Source organism: Alternaria arborescens (genome assembly GCF_004154835.1).
Source record: "Alternaria arborescens strain FERA 675 chromosome Unknown contig_20, whole genome shotgun sequence".
NCBI lineage: Eukaryota > Fungi > Ascomycota > Dothideomycetes > Pleosporales > Pleosporaceae > Alternaria > Alternaria arborescens.
In genome coordinates, this window is record NW_021167875.1 from 220,100 (window position 1) to 237,542 (window position 17,443).

At 51.6% G+C, this 17,443-nt stretch overlaps 8 protein-coding genes across 8 annotated transcripts; 5 read left to right on the forward strand and 3 right to left on the reverse strand.

Annotated features, from left to right (window-relative positions):
• Window positions 1–1,653: 1,653 nt before the first annotated feature.
• Window positions 1,654–2,402, forward strand: AA0111_g8217 (hypothetical protein; the record flags this gene model as incomplete). Its single annotated transcript, XM_028654640.1, has 3 exons — window positions 1,654–1,824; window positions 1,937–2,211; window positions 2,264–2,402. 3 exons carry the CDS (start codon window positions 1,654–1,656, stop codon window positions 2,400–2,402), a joined length of 585 nt encoding a protein of 194 aa, XP_028504080.1.
• A 1,001-nt stretch (window positions 2,403–3,403) lies between these two features.
• On the forward strand, window positions 3,404–5,397 carry AA0111_g8218 (hypothetical protein; the record flags this gene model as incomplete). The annotated part of the gene is made up of 4 exons (XM_028654641.1): window positions 3,404–3,465; window positions 3,552–3,888; window positions 3,942–5,082; window positions 5,138–5,397. 4 exons carry the CDS (start codon window positions 3,404–3,406, stop codon window positions 5,395–5,397), a joined length of 1,800 nt encoding a protein of 599 aa, XP_028504079.1.
• An 82-nt stretch (window positions 5,398–5,479) lies between these two features.
• Window positions 5,480–7,522, reverse strand: AA0111_g8219 (hypothetical protein; the record flags this gene model as incomplete). The annotated part of the gene is made up of 1 exon (XM_028654642.1): window positions 5,480–7,522. The coding sequence occupies one exon, from the start codon at window positions 7,520–7,522 to the stop codon at window positions 5,480–5,482; it is 2,043 nt and encodes a 680-aa protein (XP_028504078.1).
• Window positions 7,523–8,048: 526 nt separating this feature from the next.
• AA0111_g8220 (hypothetical protein) lies at window positions 8,049–8,453 on the reverse strand (the record flags this gene model as incomplete). The annotated part of the gene is made up of 1 exon (XM_028654644.1): window positions 8,049–8,453. The coding sequence occupies one exon, from the start codon at window positions 8,451–8,453 to the stop codon at window positions 8,049–8,051; it is 405 nt and encodes a 134-aa protein (XP_028504179.1).
• A 246-nt stretch (window positions 8,454–8,699) lies between these two features.
• Window positions 8,700–9,787, reverse strand: AA0111_g8221 (hypothetical protein; the record flags this gene model as incomplete). Its single annotated transcript, XM_028654645.1, has 5 exons — window positions 8,700–9,320; window positions 9,365–9,446; window positions 9,492–9,540; window positions 9,590–9,652; window positions 9,706–9,787. The coding sequence occupies 5 exons, from the start codon at window positions 9,785–9,787 to the stop codon at window positions 8,700–8,702; spliced, it is 897 nt and encodes a 298-aa protein (XP_028504180.1).
• An 897-nt stretch (window positions 9,788–10,684) lies between these two features.
• Window positions 10,685–11,509, forward strand: AA0111_g8222 (hypothetical protein; the record flags this gene model as incomplete). The annotated part of the gene is made up of 4 exons (XM_028654646.1): window positions 10,685–10,880; window positions 10,934–11,103; window positions 11,153–11,259; window positions 11,314–11,509. 4 exons carry the CDS (start codon window positions 10,685–10,687, stop codon window positions 11,507–11,509), a joined length of 669 nt encoding a protein of 222 aa, XP_028504177.1.
• A 746-nt stretch (window positions 11,510–12,255) lies between these two features.
• On the forward strand, window positions 12,256–13,605 carry AA0111_g8223 (hypothetical protein; the record flags this gene model as incomplete). The annotated part of the gene is made up of 1 exon (XM_028654647.1): window positions 12,256–13,605. The coding sequence occupies one exon, from the start codon at window positions 12,256–12,258 to the stop codon at window positions 13,603–13,605; it is 1,350 nt and encodes a 449-aa protein (XP_028504178.1).
• A 1,653-nt stretch (window positions 13,606–15,258) lies between these two features.
• On the forward strand, window positions 15,259–16,740 carry AA0111_g8224 (hypothetical protein; the record flags this gene model as incomplete). Its single annotated transcript, XM_028654648.1, has 2 exons — window positions 15,259–15,857; window positions 15,909–16,740. 2 exons carry the CDS (start codon window positions 15,259–15,261, stop codon window positions 16,738–16,740), a joined length of 1,431 nt encoding a protein of 476 aa, XP_028504183.1.
• Between the last annotated feature and the right edge of the window lie 703 nt (window positions 16,741–17,443).

Consider the following 17,443-nt stretch of genomic DNA (forward strand, 5'->3'; position numbering starts at 1 on the left):
AGTCTGGGACGAGTAAGGGAGAATCGACCATTGTAGCAAGTGATCTTCAAATCTCCAGCGGCATGATGATTGCCTTTGGCTTCCAATCTACCAACACCACTTGGTGTTCGTACACATTGCTCAGGGTATTGAGTGATGTGTTGGCAACCATCACTCCCGACCGATATCATAAGTCGACGCGGAACTTCTTCTGAAGGAGGGTCGAAGAGGGCGAGGTCGTAGATCATGTTTCGGATCTCAGGGGGGAAGTTTGTGAAGGAATCTCTGGAAAGATCTCTTTTGACCTTGCTGATGAGCATCAGCTCCGGACGCTCACGTAGATAACGCTGGGCTTGGTTCCAAAGCCGTGTGTCGTGTACCTCGAGCATCGTTCCGAAATGCGACTCCAGCATGCGGACCAAGTGTTCCTTGGTTTCATCTCAATACAAGCTCAGCACTTTGATCGCATTTCGGAAGTCCACGTCTTTCATCGACGCGAAGTCTGGCATGCGGTTAGCATCCAGTGCAGCAAGTCTTTCACGAGACTTGATGTAATCGATGTATTCTTTTTCAAATGCTGGCGGTGATGTTCGCAGTCTCGACATACTGGATATCGTCGATAATATGTGAGGGACGATACTAGGATCTCTAGTGGGAGTAGAAGCGAAAGGTGCCAGAAGCTTGCGCTATCTATGGCCCAGAAGAGAGGGTGACAATGGAATGCGCAGAACACACGCTGTGATTGTCCACAAAGCAGCACAAACGCGTGCAGTGGATCATCACAAGACTCCCCAGGACTGACTGGGCCTTTCCCGAACTATCCGTGTTGACAGATCAGCATGTTTGCCATTCTACGCGGAACCTTCAGCGGCGAAAGACACAATGGTTCTGGCACCGCCAGGAAGCAGATTCGTCTCCACTTGGCCGCTAGAACGTATTCTGCTTCACGATACCACGTGATCATCATGTCATTTTTGTGACAAACCCAGGCAAGTATACAGTTCTGGCAATTGCTCTCAAGACGCCGAGCATGCGGAGTGTGCACGAGCACACTGGGGTACTTGCTGTATGTCACATCAGTTGGTCCATTGGTCACGCTTGAAACACACACATTCCCTAACGACATGAAACACGCTTGATATTCCAACGCTGCAGCTCTATAAGTACATCTTGCTCATTCCTTCTCGCTGATTATCCGGTATCGCAAGCTATGCGTTTCTCCCGACATCACTAATCGAGGTGACCGTCGTTTGCGATGGCCTTTCCCTCTCAATGTTCAAGGTGACTACCGCCCTCACCTTGAGGCCAGACTCTTCCGGAGTCATCTGTCGCACTTTACCTTTTACTTCTCGACGTGAAGGAGATTTGTGTGCTTTAGTGCTTGTCGGAGCGGTTTTCTGTCTGTATATAATTTTCTTCCCCACCAACGCTCTTTCCTTTCTTTCCTATTTCTACAACGACAACACTATCACTTCCCCAGAGCTGCGTTTCTGACCAGCGTTCAACCGATACCGTAAGTTTGCGAAGTCATTCGTCGAAGACATCTTTGCTAACGCTCTTCATAGACTACAACTTTGACATCACGAACTGTATCGAAGCAACCAACTTCAGCGAGCAATCGATCAACGAAGACCGCAAGCCTCTACGATTTCTAACAACACTAAATCCATCAACATGATTCAGTACAAGCCAGGTCGCGATCGCCCGACTGGCTATGTAGTCAACGATTTCGAGTCGTTTGCGGACACTAGCTTAGTGACCTATTGGCGTACCTACAAGGGAAAAGTCGCCAACTACAATCACGATACCGACGTTGCCACCGTTGTCAATGTCAGCAATGCAATTGTAAGCTTTCTTCACTTTTACTGTTGGTTTGATTCTTTTCAACACGACTTTGTCCCTCCTGCGTTTTCTCCTTCACTCAAGCAATTAGTTGGAAACCACCAACACCCTGTAGGACCTGATTGAGAACAACGAAAACGCCATGGATCAGATCATCTGGGGTATGACTCACCCAGAGGACATTCATCCCGGCGTTGCATCCATCGTCGGCAACACTGCCCTCGTCGACCTGCTCCTAGTTCGTCACTACAAGAAGTGGGGCGGCCTCATTCTTCCTCCCCTTCAAGCAGCGCGAGGACTACAAGATGCTCACGAAGTTGTCGCCAATCAAGAGAAGGATCAAGGACTCCAGTGGAATGGTGGCCGCTCCTTGATGAAGTACCCGAACTGGTAAGACATGAGATCAAAACTTACTGGTGCGATATGAGACTGACATTCACAGGCGTGATACTCGTAGCAAAGCTCCACCTCCCGGCTTCCGAGCACCGATCGCAGCTCCTACGACTGCTCCTAGTCCTCGCGGTGATGCTGGTCGTGGACGAGGCGGAAATCGCGGTCGTGGCGGGCTCGGTGGTGGCTGACTAGTTGCTTTAGGATTGTAGAAGATCTTGAAAACTTTGTTATCTAACATGAGGTTTTTTGTTTATCAGGCGACAGCAATCAATCCTGAAGGGATGTTTTAGTGCAAGTCTACAGATTCGTGGCTTCGCTTGCCAACTATAGACACTTTGGCTTGGACAGAGTGGACCCGGGAAACAATGGTAGAAATACGTTTTGATCTCTTGATCTTTTAGCATCTTACAAAGAGATTCTGGTGTACTATCTTCCTCCTTGTAGATTGATGTATACTTCAAAAGTGCTCGACATCTACCCCTTGATGGATTGGAAACTTAGGATGAACGACGACAACAGCCTTGCACTGCACGTCTCGATACTCAAAGTCAACTAAAGTGTTCCTCGCTGAGATATCGACATATTCTTTCCAGCATGTTAGGTCGATGTAACTGGCATAGCCTCTTGCCTTCGGGTACACGGGTTTACCCCGCAACGCACGCACCTGCAGGGCCAGCAGCGATCCGACCGAACATCAACTTAGAGAACACGACGTCCCAACCACCTCCCTCTAATTCGTCGATCACCCACACTATTCCAGTTCTACATGGTCCTGCTTCTTCCTAGACGCCCCCAAAGCTGAGCTAGACCCAAACCTAAAATGCTGCGTGATCGACCCATCCGGACTGATTCCGCTACTCCAAGTGAAGACCTGCATACAGGTGGTGAGAATAGTACACGAGGATGACCATAATGGCACGAATCACAAACTACAGCTGCTGGGTTGGTTCGTTTGTTGAGTCTCCAAGGGGCTGGCGTATCCGAGGGCGTTAGCTGACATGCAGTAGCCTTTCATGTTGGCCCATTCTGCGACGTGGCGGTACATCCGGTCCCACTACCGTGCAGTGCGGCTCTGTTCCGTGGCCTTTATATCTAGGCTAACTGACCATTTGGCAAAGTTATATATGCTTTGGCCTCGTTCTGGGTACTAGGAACTGGACCGCCTCTCTGAACACTCACCATCACAGCCATGTCTCTTGAACGCGTCGACTCAGTTGACCCTACGGAGGTCTACGACTACATCATCTGCGGGTAATTCAACCTCACTGAGAGAGCGCTGCACATCGTTCTCAGCCGATTGTCCTTTCAGCAAATAAATGCTAATCGACATTCACTAGTGGCGGCACTTCAGGCTGCGTAATTGCAGGTCGTCTTGCCGAGGACCTCAATGCAAAGATTCTCGTCCTAGAAGCTGGACCCGACAATGCTGATCTTGAGAATGTGCACATGGCGGGAGGGTGGAGCAAGAACTTCGACAGCGAGACAGATTGGAACATCGTGACCGAGCCTATGCCCAAGGTGGATAACCGACAGGTCAAGGTCAGCAGAGGACGCTTCCTTGGAGGTTCTAGTGGCGTCAATGGCACGCTTTGTATTCGAGGCACAAAGCAGGATTATGACGACTGGGAGATGGATGAATGGACCGGAGAGAAAATGTTCGAGTATATGAAGAAGGTTTGTTGTTGAAGGCTAGAACGGCTGTAGCACAGAAGCTGACTATGATACAGGCTGAGACCTTCCACGAGAAGGGTTGGCATAAAGCTGATATGTCGGTTCATGGGACGTCAGGACCTCTTCATACCGAGCCTCACGATCTAGCGCCTATTTCTGAACGTGTCAGAGAGAGCCTTGTCGATCAAGGTCTTCCTTACCACGCCGACATGTTTTCAACAGGAGAGACACCTCATGGATGCGGAGACGTACCACGAACAGTGCATCAGGGTATCCGGAGTACCGCCGCAGACTTCATCACCAAGGGCTATCGACGGGAGAATATCACCATCAAGACCGAAGTGACTGTCAACAAACTGCTCTTCAACAAAGACTCTGAGGACCTCACAGCAACAGGTGTCGCAACGATATCCAAGAACGGCAAAAAGATCGATTACCAAGCGAGAAAAGAAGTCATTGTCGCAGCAGGCGCATATTGTAGTCCACCAATCTTAATGCGCTCCGGTCTTGGACCAAAAGAACAGCTAGAAAAACATGGCATCGAGTGCCTCGTTGATCTTCCCGGTGTAGGCGGAAACCTAATGGACCACGTTCTCTGCTTCATCTTCTACGAAGTCTCCGAACCAAACCTCACGAATGACCACCTAGCATACCACGATAACGCCATAGCCTCAACCTACGCCCTCTACCAAGAAAAGAAGACTGGAATCCTCTCTACTTTCCCTTTTGGCATATTTGGCTACGCCCGCCTTGACGAACGCCTACAAGACTCGCCCTTGTGGACCAACGCGCCCCGACAGTCAGGCCGCGACCCTATGGGTCTCACGCCCTCGCAACCAAACATCGAGTTCTGGAACACGGAACTATATGGTGGGCCAAAGCAATATGAAGATTTTCCCATTGATCATAAACACGCGTTCGCCATGTGTGCATTGTTGTTCAATCAGCACAGTAGGGGAAGTGTGATGCTCAAGTCTGCTGATCCGATGGAGAACCCGATTGTCGATCATGCCTACCTAGAAGACCCGCTGGACATGCTGGTCATGACCGAGGCATGCCGATTCGCGAACGAAATCATCATGAAAGGCAAGGGAACGAAGGATGTTATCAAGGGCAGTTGGCCGGAGGGTTTGGCTCATCATGGTTTCGAGACTAGGGAAGAGTGGGAGCCGCATGTTAGGGAACACGCTACGACTTGTGAGTTGTCATTACAGTCTTGATACGTGATTTGAGGACTGATACCCATCCCTAGGTTACCATGCTTCCGGCACCTGCGCAATGGGCAAATCGGATGACCCAAACGCCGTCCTCGATTCTCGCCTTCGCGTCCGCGGTGTTCGCAACCTGCGTGTTGCGGATGTGTCTTCTATCCCCAAGGTGAACAACGGACATACGCAGATGGTAGCGTATGGCATCGGAGAAGGAGCGGCAGAGATGATCAAAGAAGATGCTAGAAATGGCGAGAATCACTTCTTGAAGCTTACCGATGACATCAAGAGTATGGCGGTTTAATGGTCATTGTGTTGGGCGGCTACATGAGTTTATGTTTGATGAGTCCATGTCGATAGTGTATCGGCAGAGGTTGTACTCTAATCTATATCTTTCGTTCTTGAACTTCCATGACAGAAGATGTACGCCCGCGTGTAGTCTGTACAATCCTCCTCGCCTTGTTCCTATCTCTAACGTCCTCCGATCTGCCTTCCTTCACATCCCTCTTCACCTCCGTCTTCTTCGCATCATCAGCCACTCGTTCGTATCCCCAAATCGAACCCCCAATAACCACACAAACCATCAGAATCAGGTCAACAATGTGTATCCCCCACCACCAATGTTGCACACCCACGCCACACGAGCTAAACTCAAAAACCCATTCCCCCTTCTCTCCCTTCTCTTCCTCGAACCACGCAGACAGGAAACCAGCATAGCCAGAGTACTCGCCCATCATACTGCGGAGCGTAATCTCACGGATATGGGGCGCGTCGTTGATAGACGTGCATTCATCATCTGCATGGATATCGTAAGGGCGATTTGGGAAGCGCTGAGCGCGCCATTTGGGCGGTGGAGGTGGTTCGGAAGCCGGTTCCAGAGTAGGCTCTGGTGAAGATTCAGATGTTGATGCTTCCTGAGTAGAATCGGTCTCGGTTTGGATAGCGGCATCGGTATCGGTATCGGTATCGTTGGCAGCTACAAAGTTGATGTCGACACCATCGATATCCATCGAAGTAGCAATCATGGTGTCGTTCGCGGTACTAGTTGGCCAATATGCTTCTTCCCTTTTCACGTTCGCCACCTGACATGTGTCCTGCACGCCGGGCTGCCTAATCCAGTGCATAACATCACATCCAGCGTGGTCATGTCCATTAATGATAATGCCCCTTCTGCCCTTGCCTACACCCTCTGCATCTTTATTTGGACTCATGCCAAACATTCCTTCCAAGACGATCTTACTAGCGTGATCAGACAGCATATTCTGTTCTTTTAATCCTTGGCCTCCCTCGAAGAAATCGAAGTATGGAGAATCGACGCAGATACCAGCTTCCTTTTCGAGCGGGATGTGTGTGAGGAGAACGGTGGCGTGTGTTTTGTCGGTGACAGGCAGGGAGGAGGTAATGATGTGGTTCATGAAGGAGTAGGTTTCTGTCTGGAGGTCCGAGGACCAGGCGGGGGTGTCTAAATTCATCGAGTTGAGGATTACGAGGCGGAGGGTTGGTGGTCTGGAGGCGTCTTTTGTAGATGAAGATGGTTCGGTACGTTGGTCTGGGTCGGTTGGATCGGTTTTGTTTGAGCGCAGTTCGTCTGGCAGTGTGAACCAGATGTCCCAGTTCGAACTTCCAAACGCCTTCTCGAAGCGTTCGATGCGCGATTCGTCGATGTCACCAGCGTAGCCAACGTCGTGATTTCCGACGATGTTTATGACGCGCTTCTGCCAGTCTTTATCTGCACCGAGTACTTCTGTTGTACCACCCCATAGCGGCTTCCTCTCTTTTTTCTTCTCTTTCTCTTCTACCACGTCTTTTCCTTCGCCTTCTTGTTCTTGTGATGTTTCTGCTGGCGGCAGCTCCGTGGTTTCACTCCCTAACGCGCCAAAGATAACATCAGGTACCTTCTCCAATCCCCTCATAACAACATTCCAATACCGACCCGCTCTTTTCGTGAACTCGCCATCTGTGACCCACTGACTGCCTAGCAAATCACCCAGGACACTGATGTGCGTGGGTTCAGTCCACCATCTCAGGCTCCTGACTATATGCGCAAGATACCAGTCGTTTCCCCAAAGATCGACAGCTTTCCTCTTTCCCTCTAGCCACTTCCCTGCATCTTTTACAACACCTCGTGCTGCTTGGTCTAGAACATCTCGTTTCGCTGTGTAATTGGCGGCATCGCGTAGATTCGGTACGAGGTTTTCGATCGACGGGAAGACGAGCGCATTCGGATCCGGGAGTGAGGAATCACCCTCAAGCTGGGGATCACCGAGCGAAAGTAGACGGAACGGTGCGACGGCTTGCGCGTGCGTAGACGGAGGTTTAGGAAAGGCGCAGCCGTGGAAAACAGGGTACAAGTATAGCCATGTTGTGCCGATCAAGGCTATGGGTAATAGCAGCAAGGCGACGCGGAAAAGAAAGCGAGAGGGCTGCATCTATGCCATGTATGCATGGCGGAAAGGAGACGATGATGTTTTCACATGCTGGCGCGTGGAGAGACCGTGTCTTGGCCGCGGAGATGAATATGCAGGGGTTGTGGTGCAGCCAATAGGTTGGCGCATCTGCAGAGTGGGGGTAGGGATTTTGGTAACACATCTGCATGCTCCATGAGCAGCTTCAAACGTCGATATGTCTCTTTTCACTACCGGGATACCCTACTCTACAGCGTTATCTTGCACTTGTAGCATTTGTCACGCCCTTCATCAGACTGACCTTTTGAGCCCATCAGCCGAATGGCTTCGAAAGGATTGTACATATTCAACAAGAGCACAGCCAATGAGAGCTCCGCATTTGCGGAGAAACATCACAGCTCCCATTGCGTTCATCAGACATACCACAAGTTCGTATATCGTCTATTACGCTCTCTTCATTCTCACATCGTACGCCACTTTTGTATCCATATTCCAAACCAAGTAAAAAAGCGCATGACACACTATCTGCCCCCCTTCTCCCACCAACCACCTAACCAAGCAAATCCCCCAGCGCACCACCAGGCTTAGATCCCGACTGAGGTGCTTGTGCAGCAGGTGTACTGGGAGTAGAAGCCGGCGCCCCCCAGAGCCCTTGACTAGTCTTCTGCTTAGCCAAGTCACCCATAGTGACCTTCTGCGTTGGTGTACCCGCCTTCTTCGGCGCAACACCACCAAGCAAGCTCGCAAACGCATCACCACCAGCTTTCTTGGGTGCACCGCCACCGATACCACCGCCGATGCGTCCACCGGGCGACATTACAGAAGGCGTGGATGACGCTGATTGAGGCGCAGGCTGGGGCACAGAAGTGAAGTAATTCGGACCCGAGGCTTGGTAGCCTGAGGGTTGGGGTGGAGGTTGCGAGAAAGAAGAGGTCATGGAGGGGGGTGCGCTCATTTTGTTTGCAGCAGGTGGTGGTGAAACTGTTGCGAGCAAGTTGCTGAAGTTGTTGTTCTGGGCCGAGGACTGGGCTGTCGGTGCGGCGAATTGGGTTGACGAGGTGATGGTGGATGTCGACGCAGGAGAGACGATATTGTAGGCTGGTGCGGCTGGCTTGGATGCAGGTGCTACTGGAGCTGCAGACTGGAAGTCGTCGAAATCATCGTCGTCGCCGAAGTCGTCGCTTGGAGCAGCAACGGGCTGCTATCCTGCTGAAGTCGACATGGGCGCAGGCTCATCGTCAAAAGCGAGCAAGTCGACAACGGGCTCTGGTGCTTTCGGCTTAGGCTCCTCCTTCTTGGGTTCTTTCCTCGCGTGCGTGGTTGTGGGTTCTCTCCGCCGCGCTGGTGCTGGGCTAGCACTTTCGCCCTCGTCGTACTCATCGTACTCGTCAAACTTGTCGCGTCGCTGTTGTGTGTCTGCGAAGCCAGATTGGTTGCCTCCAAAGCCACCGCCGTCGCCATAGACCTCTCCTCTGTAGCCACCATAGTCTGCCTGCTCACTGCCAAACCCTCCGTACCTGCTACCACCCCCGCTACCGCTTCCTGAGAAGCCACCCATGCCGATGCCGGCTCCGCCCTCGACACCACCAAACTTGTTTCGGTTCGCTCGCGCCTTCTTGCGCTCGGTGCGGATGCGGTCGACATCGCTAAGAAGTTCGGCGAGCTCCTTGGCGCGATTGCGTACGTTAATGCCCTGGTCTTTGCCGTTCTGGTCAATGAAGTGGAACTGCCGTAGCATCTTGAGGAGCGAGACGTGAGAGCGCGCATCGTCAATGACTCGTTCTGAACCGTTCTTGATCAGGTATTCGAGGAGTTGCAGGGCCTGGCTTGTTAGCGACGCCGGCGACAAGGAGAGCGCCCAAGTACCTTGTAGATCTGTCTCCATTCTTCCGAAGCCTTCTCTGTGAAGCGCTTGTAGATCATGGGCATGATCTCGTTCAGTAGTTGGCTAATTCGTTAGCCATGATCCGCCAGGTCCTCGGGCATCGCCTACTAGTTGAAGGTTCCATTGGCAATCTCCTGTAGCATGGTCGATGATGCACCTGGCCGCCTGTCAGCTCCATTCTTCGCGAGACGCCAGGCTCGGCTTACCCCATGGCTCATTGTTTGTTGCCTCGCGGACCTTGGCCTCCATCTCTGTGTAGTTCATCACCGCTACGAAGCGCGTTAGCATTGGCCAGCTGGCTTCACCCTTCCCCTCAGCATACCATTTTGGGCCTTGCGGAATCCCGCCTTGAGGTCGTAGAGCGTGAGGTTGCTCACTTGATCCTTCAAGCTATTGAGATCCATGGCTGTAGACTTGTGGCGCGTCGGTCTGGCAATATGGTAATGTGAGTGTACTGGAGTCGAGGTGGCAGCTGTCGACCACGGTCTCGGGAGCGGACCACCGAGGGCGAATTGCAAAGGTCGTTAAGAGGAAGGTAGTATGCGTTTGCGCCAGAGGTGTCTCAGCCACGCGAAATATAATCGAGAAGACTGCAAAGATGTCCGCTTACAAGAATATTCACCTTGTCGCGAGCCATGCTCGTGGTACAGGGTAAACGGCGATGGCGGCCCTGCGCTCACGTGATCTAAGCTCGGGCCTTTCCAAGCTATCCAGGTACCTATGATGCTCAGAGTGAGACAACACGCCTTGAACGGTTGCACGACTTGACATACGAAAAGTGAAATGTGTTAACGGTGTCGCGCACCTTGTTCAGGAGTACTGGTAGTTAAGATGAATTATTTCTGTCGTAGTCATGTATACAGTCCTCGATTGATGCGAGCAATGGAGCGCCGGATCGGGGAACGCGCTAGACTCGTGCACAAGCTTGAGGTATCCAAAGTTTTCCGTCTGGTCATCCATCCGACCCTTCAACTGCTACCTCGTGTCGGCAATTCATCAATTGTATTATATTCCTTGAATCTTGCATATCGTGTTGCATAGCGGCCCGATTCCTTGTATCATTCCTGTAAGTTGCCACCAGAGTCGTGCTGGAAGCCGGCCATTGTGTTGTGAATAGCTATCTGATAGTTCCAAAGGCACCACCCAGAGTGAGTTCCCACCCAACAAGAGTAGCACCACAGACGTCAGCCCTGCATTCCCAGCAGTGTCTAAACGCACAATTACCTGGCTATCTCACGATTCACTGCCAAGAAACAGGACCTAACTGCTTATCAGGTTAGGCTCACACCCCGCGCTGCATCATGCCCCACCTTCCGAGAGCTTCTGCTCTTTCAGCTTTCCGCGCAGCTCCCCAACTTCGCGCTCCTATCAACAAACGCTTCTTCACTCCTTCGGCATACAACATGGCCATCAAGGCTTACTTTGATTGCTCCTGGACCGGGCCCACCGTTGAGGTCGACAACGCCGGCAACGTCACCAGCCAGGGCAAGGTTGAGGGTAGCTACGACCGCTTTCACATGCGACTTCCACCTGCTGACTATGAGTTACAGCGCAATCCGGTCGCGTCAACTTCGAGCTCTTCGACGATGTCGTTCCCAAGACGGCTGAGAATTTCCGCGCCCTCTGCACCGGCGAGAAGGGTTTTGGCTACCAGGGCTCAAAGTTCCACCGCGTGATTCCTCAGTTCATGCTCCAGGGTGGTGATTTCACCCGCGGCAACGTCAGTCTCGATTCTCCATACAAAAAGACAGTTGGTTAACAGACGTTAGGGCACTGGAGGCAAGTCCATCTATGGCGAAAAGTTCGCCGACGAGAACTTCAAGTTGAAGCACGACCGCCCCTTCCTCCTCTCCATGGCCAACGCTGGCCCCAACACGTAGGTTTTCTATACTATACTCTATCAGGAAGAGTCATGGCTGACACGTCATAGCAACGGTTCCCAATTCTTCATTACCACCGTCGTTACCTCATGGCTGAACGGCAAGCACGTCGTCTTTGGCGGTGTTCCTGATGGCGATGTCGAGTCCTACAAGGTTGTCCGATCAATCGAGGCTTGCGGCTCCGACAACGGAAGCATCAAGTACAAGGACGGCCCACCTACCATCACTGGTGCTGGCGTCCAGTAGATACATCTCGGTGAGGTGGGATGGCGCCATAGAGGCAAGGGCTTATGCGCAACTGGTGGTTTATAATTGTGTAGCACCTGTCAGTGAGACTTTATGACTCTGTGGGCAGCTATGAATGAACGAAATCTGAGCAGTCTAACGTGCCTTCTCATGCTATTGATAAACCTTCTTCCACCTTGCGCATGCGGCATTTGTCCTGCGGTCTGTGATTTTTGTCGCAACGAGGGGCAGTTTTTACCCCGCACTCGTCATAAGTTTGTACATTCCGCACTACAACAACTTACGCGGAAACGTCCTTCAAGTGGCTTTGGCATCGATTGAGTTCATGCTAGTCGATGGACTTGTAACCTTTTGTCGAAGTCTAATCTATAGACGAGATTATTGGGGCCTCGTCCCACAATGCCATCACCTTGATAGCTCTGTATACCCACTCCATCCCCAGCTCTGCCACGATTGTGTCCACAAATTGCCGGTACAGCTCCACCCTAATGGCGTGAACGGCTAGATCTAGCGGTCTTCGTCCGCAATTTCGCCGTCTAGGGCGTGATGTCGACATCTTCGACATTTCGACATTCTGACAAGCAATCTGTTTGATTGGACATATCCAGGACAACATCTCATAGCCTTTCGACTTATTAGGACGACTGCAACACGCACATACACCATTTTACTAGCATTGAATTCAGAGCACATCGAACAACTCGGAACTCGACGGACGCTGTCTACAGACGACAACTGCAATCATCATGACACCATCAGCATACCACCCCTCGACCCACGGCGTCCACGCCGACGACCGCATCAATATCCTCACTGACGTCGCCCCACCAATTCATACCGCAACTACCTTCCGATATCCTCACGACCCATCGCAACTCCAACCCGTTCCCACAGAAGGCGAATTCGTCGACCTCCAGACACCTTTGATATACTCGCGCCTCGCATCCGCCAGCACAAACCGACTGGAAACCATCCTGGCCCCACTAATGTACCCGGATGCTAAGGAAGAGGAATTGGACGGACAAAGTGGGTTGGCAAATCATGTTGTTAGCTACACAAGCGGCCTCAGCGCTTTCCACGCTCTACTCGTCAACCTCGTACCTAAAGTTATTGCGATAAGTGGTGGATACCACGGCTGCCACGGTGTCATCGACCTGCACAAGAAGATGCACGGCGTGAAGACTGTTGATCTCCATGCCGACGACGCTACCTGGGACGCTGCGGGCCTGGGAAAAGGTGACCTGGTTCATTTGGAAACACCACTGAATCCTACCGGCGAAGCCTTCTCCATCGCCAAATACGCACAACGGGCCCACGCGCGCGGCGCATATCTGAGTGTTGACGCTACGTTTGCGCCGCCGGGCTTACAGGATCCGTTTCGTTGGGGCGCGGATGTGGTTATGCATAGTGGGACTAAGTATATTGGAGGGCATAGCGATATGCTTTGTGGCATTCTCGCGGTGAAGAAAGGCGAGGAAGGGTTGAAGAGAGCGAAGACGCTACGCGCTGAGAGGATTTTCCTGGGTGCTGTGCTGGGCAGTTTGGAAGGCTGGCTCGGAGTAAGGAGTCTGCGGACATTGGACTTGCGTGTTCAGCGGCAGAGTAGTTCTGCAGAAAAGCTTGTCCGCTGGCTGCAGGATTCCCTTGATGGCAAGGGTGAGGGGAAAGAAGCGGAGGTGGTGAAGGGGGTTGTGAGCAAGATCTCTCATGCTAGTCTGCAAACGGCGGATTACGACTGGCTTAAACAACAGATGCCCAACGGTTTCGGCCCCGTCTTCAGCATCTACATGAAGACGCCACAACTCGCACGTACCTTACCTAGCAAACTCCGCCTTTTCCATCATGCGACTAGCTTGGGAGGTGTGGAGAGTTTGATCGAGTGGCGCAGGATGAGCGATGCAGAGGTCGATGAGAGGTTGCTGAGGGTCAGTGTTGGGGTGGAGAGTTGGGAAGATCTGAAAGGGGATTTGCTGGGTGCATTCGAGTCGTTGGGAAATGATCAGAAGAACGTGACAGATAGAACGAGTAATGGAGGAGAGGTGCAGCTTGGACAGGAGGGGGCGCAGATGCCGGAGGCGGGGGCTGGCGCTGTATGAAGAGCTATGTGGTGTTGAGAGATACCGACAGGAGCGGTAATGGTATTGTAGATTAGGTCTTGGCGTCTCGAACACGCGTCAATCGTATCAGCGAATTTTGAGGTTGTCGCTTATATTATATGAATAATTATAGATAAAGGCCGGTAGTTTTGCTTTTTTGTGGCGCGACTGAGAGCGATGTACTAGTTCGGAGTTAAGATTAAAGTTCGTCTAGCTGAGTTGACATGCGGGCAGTGTACCAAACTGCAAGAACACGGGTCGAATCAATACCTTGATTTTGATTAAGATTGTTCTAGTCAGGGTCAGAGAAGACGCAACGAAGCCTTCCCACGCGGCCGACAGCTTTGGACCGACGCCGTAGACAGGCTTGCCTTAAACAATGCTGGCATACTTCTCCAAGATTGGAAACCATGTTTAGTGACATCTGAACATTATTGGTTTACGATGTGCCAGCACGTTGATCGAAATAAATCACATGATACACGTGTAGGGGATTACCTGGGTAGCTTTAGAGTTTGAAGATTTAGTAAGCTGATTGGCATGCGCGTGACGCCAGATCTGTGGAAACACGTTGCAATGACCTAGGGATCTTCAAGTATCTCTCAAGGTACTCTATCCCTAGAGACGCAGACATCGTATCATCAGTGAGGCTGAGAAGGGACGTGAGATCAGACAAGAGCAGACGTCGACGATACTCGGCGTGGGTATATGTGGGTCCCCGACGCTTTCCGCAGCCAGAACGGCCCTCCTCGCGGCGCGCTATGCTACCCGTCAAACCATGACAAAAATTTGCTTCTTCTCCATAGCAGCCGATACCGGTGCGCGTGGTACCGATCCAGAGCTCTGAGTGGAGATGATGTGGTCAGGAGAAATTGAATCCTGGGGCTGGTCCTGCGTAATATGAGCGATGCCGCCATGGTTACGCTCGGCTCTCAGCGTCGGCGGCAAACACAGCACAGATCGCGACATGGGCTGTGCTGAGCAAGATGACGCTAAGATGAGGAACGGCTGAATGTGCATTTCGCCGACTGTGGGGTAACAGGCATTGCATGACAATGCGAGGTCACGATGGCAAGCTTGCAGATACACGGCCATGGCAAAAGCAACGACCTCGAATTGAGTTTAGGAGCTGATGTCATGCCATCGGCTTTGGAAGCGGGCGCAATGAGTTTGCCAGTCACTAGGCATTACATCACACGCGACAGTTCGCCATCATCACATCAAAACCGCATGTCGCCATAAACACCAAATATATCGACTACTCCACAAGAACGCTTGACAGTATTGTCCAATCGTCAGTGCTTCTAGCGCGGGCGATAAGCCGGGAGTCTGCGTCAGTCTGGCACCATCTGGAGCAACAATGAAGCCTCACTAGTGCGACATGGACGCATCCGACGCAAGCCGAGCATCGTGCGCGACATCGTGGATCACCAAGAGTACCAACCATGGTATATAGGGGCTATCGAACACATTGTAAAAAGTCACAAGACCTCCAGAATTGCTCTTTCTGTCAAGTTTGCCGGTATCGACTTTATAAAGAATAGTAATTCACGGACTCCGGCCATCTACTACACCACTTGCATACGCCTCCGAGTGTAAAGTACACCAGCTCCAACTAACCACTCGAGCGTCCAAATCACACACAATCTCAATATGATGCTCCGGAGACAGAACCTCCAACGCTTCCAGAGCCTTGCCCTGGCACACACATCCCGAACTCTCGCATCAACACCGCGTTACGTCTCACAGAGCGCACGGCAGAATGTCTCTGTGCCCGCGGACTCATCACAAGTTTCAACTGCACATCTCCTGTCCACACAGCCAGAGTCACAGATAGCGCAAACGAAAGCAGTTCTCGGCCGCCTACCCACAGAGACTGTCCTGCGCTCCTACCTCATCACCGCCGTATCCTCAAGGCCTCTCCTACTCAACGCTTGTTTCGGAATCCTCAGGCGTATGCTTGACTCCAAGTCTTTCCTCTTGAGCATCGAGCGCAACCCTGTATTGTCCAACTTGCTCAAGAAGACATTCTACGCGCAATACTGTGTTGGCGAGAAGAAGGATGAGGTTGTCAGGAACACTGAATTCGCACGTACGCTCGGTTATGGTGGTATTCTGTTCGAGTATGCGCTTGAGGTACTTGGTGGAAAAGCGCCAACTGCCGAGGAAACCAAGATGGAGATTGAAGTGTGGAGGAAGGGAATGCTACAGAGTGTCGATATGGCCAAGGAAGGCGACTTTGTTGGACTAAAGTAGGTCATTTTCTTGGTTACTTTCGTGGGGATATTCTAACCACCATTTAGATGGTCCGGTCTCGGTCGTCATGCCCTCAACCTCCTCCAGAACCAACAAGAAGCCACTCCCGAAATGTGGTCCGCTATAACTGCCGCTTGCGACGCCGCCGCCGCAAAAGGCGTGAGCCTCCTACCCGGCGCTGAAGAAGAGGCCACGAACCTCGGCCTCGAGAAATGGACCCTTGCCCTGCAAGAAAAGTACAACAAGCCCGAAAATGGTCGCGCCGTCCTGTACATCACCTACCAATGCTACCTCCGCGACATCTCCAAACGCATGGCTGCGCATCTTGAGCGCGCCTCAAAGAAAGGCTACATTGCGGGTGTCAAGCTTGTCCGCGGCGCATACCTCACTTCTGAACCCAAACACATCACCTTCGACACCAAAGCAGGAACAGACGCCAACTACGACGCCTGTGCCGACGCTGTCGTCCGCCAACAATGGACCGACAAAATCCCCGCCCCTACTCCCGGTACTCCCTTCCCTCGCGTGAACATCGTCCTTGCAACGCACAACCTCGCTTCCGTCCAAGCCGCCCAGAAGATCCGGGCCGAGCAGATGCTTACTACGTCACCTGACCAACTACCCCGCCTCACATATGCACAGCTGCAAGGTATGGCGGATGAGATTTCTCAGGCCCTGGTTCAAGATGAGACTATGAAGGCGGATACGCAAGCCAAGGTTGTCAAGTGCATGACTTGGGGTACTACGACTGAGTGCCTCAACTTTTTGCTCAGGCGCGCAAGTGAGAATAAGGAGGCGGCGCTGCGCACAGAGGATACCCGCAAGGCGATGGCTAAGGAGCTTTGGAGGAGGTTGAGGGGTGTTTTTGGCCTTGCCTAAACACATTCGAGATGTAAGAGAGAGAGAGAGAGACGTGGATTTTTTCCCTTTGTTACGAAGCGAAGCATTTTTGGTATGAGGCATGAGCATGAGCGTGGCGTTTTTCCTGTTTTATCATTCTGGGAGGGATGGTTGGAAGTCGGTTTCGGCATGTTTGCCTTTCCTGCCTGTCATGGCAGATGAGAAATTGGGTTTGATTTGCATAGCGATATTTCTGGTTATAAACGATATTGAAGAATCTGATATCAGTATGAATATTAATCATGACTACTTCCACCTTGAAGTCTTACTATGATGTTGGTCGCTCGAGTCAAGTGGGTTTATCGAGCAGTACTTAGTATTGCTGTGGTTCCTCGTGACCGGCTTTACCATACATCTTTGCAAACTGCGTCCATGTCGTCTACATTCCTAAACCTGTCCTGTTATTTTATATCTAATTTTTTCACTCCCCAACAATTGCCTCCTTGGCTAAGTGGTAAAGCGTCGCACTTGTATCAACTGTATATGCGAAGATCGCTCGTTCGATTCGGGCAGGTGGCAAACTTCATTTTTGCGTTTTTTTTGAGGTTTAAACAATATTTGAACATCTTCCGTTCCTCTCTTGTTCTTTTTGCTTTTGTTTGCAACTCTCACCAAGCGCTATCGTTCAACGCCTACTCTAAGTTCTTGTTGTTCACGTTCGCAATGCGCAGATCCTCTGAGA